This window comes from Mesitornis unicolor, unplaced genomic scaffold (assembly GCF_000695765.1).
Source record: "Mesitornis unicolor isolate BGI_N332 unplaced genomic scaffold, ASM69576v1 scaffold16584, whole genome shotgun sequence".
In the NCBI taxonomy this organism is placed as follows: Eukaryota; Metazoa; Chordata; class Aves; order Mesitornithiformes; family Mesitornithidae; genus Mesitornis; species Mesitornis unicolor.
The window spans coordinates 6,640-16,479 of NW_010179575.1; the positions used below are offsets into that span (position 1 = coordinate 6,640).

The window sequence follows — 9,840 nt, forward strand, 5'->3', positions numbered from 1 at the left end:
ATAGATTGCTTTTGTGCCCAATTACTGTAGAGGGCAGGAGGGTCTTAGCCTTTTGCATTTCTTATATTTTGCATGTCCTCTTGTTTATGGCAGTACATAAGCTAAGAGTCTAGTGATAAATTCCTCCCCAGTGTTCTGTCATGCGGAATTAATTGGCCACATACTGAACTCGATCTTACCAAATTTTGTTACTTTGTACATTACAGTATACAGAGTTTTGGGATTGATCAGTGAAGTCATGAAGCGTTTTGGGAAAATAGCTGTTACTTATGTTTCCATTGTACTTTTGCAGCATTCCTATTCTTCTTACTGCCCATCCTTTCCTCAAACTCCTATCCCACCAAAGATATGTCCCCCATGACAGACCATAATGAAACTCTGTAAGGGTTATAACAAAGAGTAGAGATGTTCTCGATGATTGGTGGAATTAATTCCAATGCACAGCATTCTATTCTGGATACACATATTTAGATCTCACTTTGCAATTATGCTTATGTTTTCCACTGAAGTCAGGAATTACAGGATTTTGAAAAGAAAGACAAGTGTTTCCATTTTAAGGTGTGTTTGTTTTTTTTTTTAATCACTGGCAATGAAGCTGTCAGGACTTTCTCAGCTTTCAAGAAACAGTAGTCATTTGTCAGAAGGTTGACTGTAGCATTGATAAAAGCAACCTGCAAGTTACCTAGATAGGACTTTCTTTGAATCAAAATTGCCTTGGTGCCTCTTAAATGTTGAGTATTTGGCTGTAGTAATTCTGGAATTTCTGGAAATCATTAAGTCATGTGATAGGAAGATTGATGTTAATATATTTTCAGAATTCACTGAATGGCATTTCTGTAAAAACAAAACAAAAATCTCCCAAAACCAACCAAACAGGGAAAAACAAAGCAAATCCCCACCTCTTTCCTTCTCCTTTCCTTGTTTTTCTTGCAGAATTTTCTAATTCAAAAGATCATTGATGAACCATGGAGGCATTGCAATGTGATGGCTGCGATTTCCGAGCTCCACCCTATGAAGACCTAAAAGCTCACATTCAGGATGTTCATACTGCTTTTCTGTAGCCAACAGATGTCTCTGAGGAAAACCCTAGCCAGCCATCTGGCTCCATGAATGCTAGCAACCAGACTGACATTGAATTTTCTTCTGTAAAGGATGAATTTACAATTGCAGATGAAATAGCAGGTAAACATCAACCCTAAGCCCCTATCTCACATGTGACTTGTTTCAATGCATTTTAATTGGTATGTTTCAGTCTGATTTTTAAAAATTGTTATCTTTATCACTATGTTAGTTAAGTGAATGGTGTTTAGATACAGCCATATTTTTTCTGTAAATGCAAATGTGTGGCTTTGTCATCTTGCTTTTTTTCACATGCTTCTTTGTATTGCTTCTTTTCCTTGCTTGACACCACCATGAGCTCTAGAAGTTTTGAACCTTATTAGTGTACCTTTTTATTTCAAGAAGCTTATTTTGGAAATTGTCTATCCTAAAGTATGTACAATCTGCTAGTTTTCTGATGGTTCCCGTATGCACAGGTCTAATCATAAATAAGTGGGGAAATTCTGATATGATTAACATGTTCAACATGTATATGTATCATATGCATACAGGGTAGATGGGGGGGAAACGGTCTAATTTAACTTATTTACATATTTAATTTTTAATTCTTTTTTTAGGGCAAAATACAGCAACTCAGATGGAAACTGGAAGTTATTATAGCCAGAGCCAAAGTTTTTATTGTCAACATATGGCTCCAAATCATAAACCAACCAACAAGTTTTTCCAGTGCAAATTCTGTGTGCATTACTTCCGATCTAAAAACCTCCTCATAGAGCACACTTGCAAGGTTCATGGAGCACAAGTTGGGGGGAGCTCAGTAGGGTCACACACTGCTGGATCCTTAAATAACAACATCACGATGCACAAGGGGTTTGGCAAAGTTTTCTCTTGCCAGTTCTGCACCTACAAATCACCAAGGCGCGCAAGGATTATTAAGCACCAGAAAATGTATCACAAAAACAATCTGAAGGAGAGTTTTACTCCTACTGCTACCTCTGCTGTATCTGAATTAACATCTGCCTCTGTGCCAGTGCAGGAACCCTGCAAGGAATTGCCTGCAGAGGTGGTAGAACGGAGCATTTTGGAGTCCATGGTCAAGCCTCTTACAAAGTCCAGAGGCAACTTTTGCTGTGAATGGTGCAGTTATCAGACACCTCGAAGGGAGCACTGGTTGTGACCATATGATGAAGAAGTACCGCAGCATGGTAAAAATACTGTCAAGTTTGAGGCAGGAACAAGACAGAACCAGTGCGCCTGAAGTGCAGAGTAAGAGTGCCCACAATGCCTCCCCAAACTCTAACTATGTCTCTGTGAATATGCCAGGATGTGATATGTTGAATGCTGATGTCTCAAACTTCAGAAGCTCTACAGGCAAATCCCTTATCGAGCCCAACTCTTCTATATCCTCTAAGTTTTCTTCTGTGTCTTATCCTCAAATGAAGTCTAAATTACCTCACAACTTGAGCATAGTTAATTTGTCTGACAGATCCTGCTATGGAGTTGCTGACTTGGAAACAAGCAGTATGCTAAATGACTCCAGCTCAGACAAAGAGCTTAATGAAGTGGACAGTGAGAATGGCTTGAACTCTGTGGGCCACCAGACTTAAGGAATATCTGCAGAGCAACTGATGGGATCTGATGGCAACAAGCTGTTGGAAACAAAAGGAATTCCTTTTAGACGATACATGAACAGGTTCCAATGTTCTTTTTGCCCTTTCCTCACAATGCATCGCTAAAGCATCTCCTGTCACATTGAGAATATCCATCTGTCTGGGAAGACAAATGTATACAAATGCAATGAATGCCCTTTCACCTGTAAGAGTTCATTAAAACTTGGAGCTCATAGGCAATGTCATGCAGATAAAATATCAGACTGGGACACTGTGAATTCTCAGAGTGAAAACATTGTCTCCTCTTTGAATGACAACATAGTTTCTTATGAAAGTGGAAATATAAATGGAAGGAAGTCAGCTAGGATTATGGAAACAGTGCAGCAGCAACAGCAGCAGTTGCTTCAACCCCATTCACATAATCCTTATAAGTGCATGATGTGTAACTATTCTACCACTACTTTGAAAGGCCTTAGAGTTCATCAGCAGCACAAGCATGCATTTTGTGACAACTTAGAAAAATGTGATGGACTGCCATTCAACATGCCCCAAGAGAGCGAGGCAGACGCTTTCACCTGTGTCAGCACAGTGAAGAAAAGCCAGACCACAATTCTTGGTCTCTCATCTAAAAAGAATTTTGTTACTAAGGTTGCTCAGAAGGTGTCAAATGACTGCCCATTGGATCTCTCACCAGTGAAGAAAAGAAGTAGAATTGATGAAATAGCAAGCAACCTGCAGAGCAAAACAAACCAAAACAAACAGCAAGAAGATGCTGTGACTGATGTAGAGGATGTAGAGGATGATGAGGAAGATGAGGAAGACGAGGTGGAGGTAGAAGTAGAATTAGACAGAGAAGAAGAAATAGAACCAATGGTGAAGGTTTCTAGTTCTTATGCACCCCAGCAAATGTGGGGGAGAGAGACTAATGATTCCCAGAAGGATGCAAACTTCAGAAACATGCATCATGATTATAATTCCACCAACAGAGCAGAGATTGAGCTCACTTTATCTGAAGATGAGGAAGATTATTTTTCTTCCATTGACATGAAAGATCAACAGAGCCCTAATGCCTCTGTTCTGGGAAGCCAGCCAAATATATATGGTCTTGAGAACAATGAAAATGTGGAGATTAATGACTCTGACAGGCTTTACTATTATAAACACTGTGATTTTAGCAACAAATCTGCCAGGAGTGTTAGCACCCACTACCAACAGATGCACCCCTACATAAAATTCAGCTTTAGGTATATCTTGGATCCCAATGATCACAGTGCAGTATACAGATGCCTTGAGTGTTATATTGACTATATGAACTTTGAAGATCCGCAGCAACACTATGAGGAGCATCACCCTGAAGCTATTAATGTATTGAACTCAGATCACTCTGATCTCATCTACCACTGTCACTTCTGTTCTTACACTAGCCCAAATGTTAGAAGCCTGATGCCACATTACCAAAGAATGCATATAACAGTGAAAATTAACGATGCCATGATATTTTCAAGCTATGTTGTTGAGCAGCAAGAGGGGCTAAACACGGTGTCTCAGACAGTGAGAGAGATCTTGAAATCTGCTCAAAAAACTATGGCAACCTCCACCCCCGTGGCTCATGGGACTACTGTGCCAGCAAGTTTTAACAGAAGTGCCACAAAGAGTTTTAGTCCTGGCTCAGATGTCTTTTGAGATGGGAGTGTCTGTCTCCTCAAAACTGTCCAACTTGGCTTTGCAACCTCCACCTCCCCTACTACTGCCCCCAGACCTTACTCCTGAACTCTACTATTGCAAACATTGTTCATACAGCAACTGGTCAGTTGTGGGAGTGCTTGTCCACTACCAGAAAAGACATCCGGAAATAAAGGTCACTGCCAATTACATCAGGCAGGCACCCCCTACTGCTGCAGTGATTAAGGCTGGTGAGCTGCCACCTGGGGTTCAGAAACTGCCAGTGTCAGTGCAGCAGTTGAGCCGGGTCAGTTCTGAGAGGTCTGTGAATCCTCTTGAGAATGAAATGTTCTTCTGCAATTATGGAAACCAGACGGTGAAAGGTGTACTCATTCATTATCAAAAGAAGCATTGTGTTTTCAAAGCCAACGCAGATGTGATTAGGCAACATACAGCCACCATTAGAAGCCTTTGTGATCGTAACCAGAAGAAACCACCTGGCAGCCTGCCTGCTCACACCTCCAGCACTGAACAGGACAAGATAAAGCTGAGAGACCTCAAATGCAGGCAGTGTAGCGACACATCACCTTACTTTTACGCATTGAGGAAGCATATTAAGAAAGACCACTCAAATCTGAAGGCCACGGTCACATCCATTCTGAGATGGACATTTTTGGATGGCTTGATAGAAGCTGGTTATCACTGTGAATGGTGCATTTATTCACATACGGAACCAAGTGGTTTGCTTGTGCATTACCAAAGGAGACATCCTGAACATTATGTTGACTATATATATATGGCAACTGAACTCTGGGCAGGTCCGGATCCTTCCCCTCCTATCCTAGTGATGCCAACAGAAGTGAAGACCTATAAATGCAGAGACTGCATTTTTGAAGCATCTTCCATTTGGGATATTACTAATCACTATCAGACTTTTCACCCTTGGGCTATGAATGGGGATGAATCTGTATTGATAGATATCATTAAGAAGAAATATGCTGTTGAGAAAATTGGCACACAGCTTGATGAAGTTAGGGCCAGGATCAATACTGAAACATCAAAGATGGACCAGGATGTGGAGAACCCCAGTCTTTCCCAGGAAAAATCTATTCAGCTGGTTTCTGCAAACCCTGCCATCTCCTCCACTCCATATCAGTGTACAGTTTGTCAGTCTGAGTACAATAACTTGCATGGCCTACTGACACATTACGGCAAAAAGCATCCTGGCATGAAAGTGAAAGCTACTGACTTTGCACAGGACATAGACATTAACCCAGGTGCTGTGTACAGGTGCAGACATTGCCCATACATTATGTGATAAATGATTTAGCCTCAAACAGGATTCCAATTAAAGTTTACAATTTATTAAATGAGTAAATGCAAGCAAACAGCGCTGGGTGCGTGTGGAGTCTGTGCTCCGCCTCCGCACACCGTACAGTTCTTTTTCCGGGTTTATATTTCTTTGACTAATACATATTCATTAAGTTTCTCAATACGCCTATACATATGCATAACCTATCCCCGCTTCATATTATAATTAGTTTTCCTCCTATTTACACTTGCGCAGTATCTTCTGTCAGTGGTCGTCCTTATCTTCTTGCGCAGATTCAATTACTTCTTGGTTTTTTTGCTAAAACAGCAGGACCGGTGTTATCCGATTTCTGAAAAAAGTTCTCAAGCAACTATTTACATTGTGTCTCATTTCCTCCCCATCTGGTTCTCTTTGTAAAAACAAGGTAACCCCGAAAAAACTCTTTCCTCATGACCTCCACATTGTTTCTTCTCAACATGAATCATCCTGACACATCTCACACATTAACATACGTATTCATGGTGTCCTCACACATTACCAGAAACGGCACCCATCAGTAAAGGTCACTGCTGAAGACTTTGTACATGATGTGAAACAGTCGAATGACATTGCCCAGAATGACATAGAAGAGATGGGTAGGATTTTCAAGCAAGTCTATGGTGCATACCAGTGCAAACTATGTCCTTACACCCATGGCACGCTGGAGAAGCTCAAAATTCACTGTGAGAAATACCATAATCAGCCTGAATTTGATGGTTTTGCTCAGTCACCGCCAAAGGTGTCTGCCTCAGTGGAGCCAGACATGGTAACTGAAATCAAGGCCTCCTCAGAAATTGCTGCTGATGGTGTTGGAGAAGTCTCTATCTCAGCACCTCATTTCTCCAGTTCTCACTTAGTGTCTCACACAGTGTTCCAGTGTCAGCTCTGCAAATAGTTCTGTTCTACCCGGAAGGGGATAGCCAGGAACTACTGCATCAAACATAATAACGTTCAGGCACAACCAGAAGGCAAGAACAGCTTCTTCAAGTGTGCTTTGTGTTCCTACACCAACCCTATCTGCAAAGGGCTTGCAGCACACTACCAGAAAAGGCATGACATTGATGCTTACTACACTCATTGTTTAGCAGCCTCCAGGACATTAAGCGACAAACCCAATAAAGTGATCATTCCATCTCCTCCCAAAGATGAAACTCCTCAGTTAAGTGAGGAGCTGAGGAGGGCTGTGGAAAAGAAGAAATGCTCACTTTTTTCCTTTCAATCTTTTAGCAAAAAAGATATTGTGTCCCACTACATAAAGCGTCACCCTGGTGTTTTCCCCAAGAAGCAGCATGTGAGCAAGCTAGGAAGTTACTTCACTGCTGAACATGAAAAGTCAACTCCAGCTGAGGAAAGGAATGACTTTGAAAAGCCTGAGGTGGAGAGCACGGCTCAGGAAACTGAGTGGCTTCCCTTCAGGTGCATAAAATGTTTCAAGCTATCCTTCAGCACAGCAGAGCTGCTGTGCATGTATTACACTGGATTACAGCAAGGATTTGAAGAGAGATTTCACCATACTGGGAAGTGGCACCTGCTTTCATGATGCTGCCTACCAGTGCAAGCACTGTGATACTAAATTGCATAGCATGGCAGAGCTGACCTCCCACTTTAATAGTCACAATGAGGAATTCCAGAAGCGTGCCAAACACCAGAAGAGGAGGAAACAGCTTTTGAGCAAGCAGAAATATGCAGATGGTGCTTTTACAGATTTCAAACAAGAGAGGGTAAGGATCTGTGTGTCTGGTCTCCTCTGCTTCCTCTCCCCAGGGAGAAAAAAAACTAAAAGCTATTATTCTATACTCCAAGGGGCTCCTTATTACTAATACCCACTTTTATGTTCTTTTTGACAGCCAAATAAACACAGGTTAATGAGTGACTCAGCATGTCAATGGTCTCTATAAGTCAGTTACATATTCTGCTTTAATTTCCTTCATTCTCCACTTATTCCTAGGCTCCATGGGAAGCTCTGCTCCTTCCAACTATTTCCTTCGGGATTTTTCCCTATCTTTCTTCCTTCCTTTCACCCTTATGGATGGCTATCTGTATCTGACCGTTATTTATTCTTCTATTGCAAGGCTGCTGTTTGCTTCTCATAGATTCTTTAGCAAATGTCCCATTCTACTGCTCATCAATGTACCTTGAAATAACACAAATTTTCTTCTCAATCTTATCTATTCCAGTACATTTTCTGATAAAAACCCTGATGTTTATGTGCATCTACCCAATAACTTCAAGCTTTGGGCAAGTGTCCCTGTGAACAGAAGAACAATTTCTGCTACTCTTTTCTGTACCCTTCTCCCCATCTGGAGTAACTCTACTTGCTGTAGAAAAGCATACAATTGGGTGTGGGGGGGGGAACCATGAAAGAGCATGACTTTGTCTTGTAAGTTAAAAATTAATGGTCTTATAGGGGACTACTATTATGCAGAAACTCAAGGTTTTTTCCTATGTACATCCTGTCCACCTATTTTGAGAGCTTTAATAGAAGTCAGCGCAAATTGAGATTAAAGTTTTGTGCTATAGCATGTTGTATTGGGTTGACCTTGACTGGATGCCAGGTGCCCACCAAGCCACTCTATCACTCCCTCTCCTCAGCAGAACAGGAAAGGAAGAAAATAAGATGGAAAAAATCTTGTGGGTCAAGATAAAGTCAGTTTAATAAAGCAAAATCAAAGGCCATGAGCAAAAGCAAAGAAAAAAAAAAAGATTTATTCTCTAATTTCCATCAGTGGCAATGTCCAACCACAATTTTCACCCCCTTCTCTTAGCTTTTATTTCTTAGCATGATGCTATATGGTATGGAATATCGCTTTGGTCAATTTGGGTCAGCTGTTCTGACTATGTCCCCTCCCAAGATCTTGCCCATTCCCAGCTTACTAGCCTTTGGGGTTGGGGGGGCAGGAGAATGTTGGAGAGACAGCCTTGATGCGGTGGGAGCACTGCTCAGCAGTAGCCAAAACACTGGTGTGTTATCAACACCCTTCTTGCTACCAATATAAAGCATAGCACTATGAAGGCTGTTATAGGGAAACTTAACTCCATCTCATCCAGACCCAATATACATGTGTACACTAAATGCAATTACCCTTAAAGTGCAAAATCTGGTTTGGGTATATTCCTAAAAGTGAGATATTAGAAGCATGTTTCAGTATTCCGTTAGTATAACTGATTAATACTTATGTACTTCGATGTACTCATGTACTTTTGGACACTTGGAAGATGCTTCAAAACTTAAGGAGAGGAAGATAGTTGGCTACAAATGTAAATATTGTGTGGAAGTTCATCCAACACTTCAAGCCATCTGTAATCATCTCCATAAGCATGTCCAGTATGGGAATGTTTCTTCTGTGTCAGCTACGGTAAAGGTGAGAATTCTGTGAATTGACAGCAATTTTTTTTTGTAATTAAGGCCTAACTAAAACACTGTAGAGGGTTCCCATGAAGTCAAATGGGCTTTGGATTGGATATTCTGAACAGTTAAGCATGACATTCTAATCTAATTCTTCAGCTTTCTGCAGCACCTTTTGTTTACTTTAAGGTGTTTTGACTTTCTTCTGCTCTTCATCTGGAGCACAAAAACTATTTAATTCTCATTTCTTATTTGCCACATAGGAACTGATATCACTCATGACTGAAAGGCTTGATTTATGAGCAGGAGCTTCTGCCTCAGCTGTTCTGGGCTACTCTTCTGCTTTCTTAGTTCCTTAAAGTGTGGGGTTTTTTTCTTATTTTTATTTCTCCAAAAAGTGAAATTATAGTGCTGCAAACATATATTCAAATACCAGCTAAGCCAGGGGTCCAATTCAAGGGGTTAATTGTAAATGTGCTGCTATTTCCTCCCTATGCAAGTGGAGATCACCTAGAATGTCTCTGAGGCTAGGCTGTGCTCCACAGACAGGTTTATAGGATATCAGCAGGGGGAGTTCAGGTGTGGTAAGGTTGCAGGAACTGCTTATGCAGTTCTCCTTTTCTTGCTGCAGTGAGTACTCATAAACATCTCATTCTGCAGTTCTCAGAATGTGACCTAAAGCGTACCTATTTCATGACATCAACTGTGTGCTGTGTAAAGTAGCTGAGTCCTTCAGAGTCTAAACAGTTCTACCTAAGAGCTTTCATTGTCCTTCCACTGACTTTCCTTTAGCTCATCCAATACTGACAAAA

General features: G+C 41.1%; 1 protein-coding gene across 1 annotated transcript in view; it reads left to right on the plus strand.

Annotated features, from left to right (window-relative positions):
• Positions 1 to 965: 965 nt before the first annotated feature.
• The window catches only part of LOC104539339 (zinc finger protein 462-like), a gene marked incomplete at its 3' end in the record, with an annotated part of 9,565 nt that continues 690 nt past the window's right edge, over positions 966 to 9,840 (plus strand). The window contains 7 exon segments of the mRNA XM_010182838.1: positions 966 to 1,182; positions 1,677 to 2,230; positions 2,232 to 4,329; positions 4,427 to 5,640; positions 6,146 to 7,158; positions 7,160 to 7,413; positions 8,899 to 9,044. Coding sequence (XP_010181140.1) covers positions 966 to 1,182; positions 1,677 to 2,230; positions 2,232 to 4,329; positions 4,427 to 5,640; positions 6,146 to 7,158; positions 7,160 to 7,413; positions 8,899 to 9,044 — 5,496 coding nt within the window.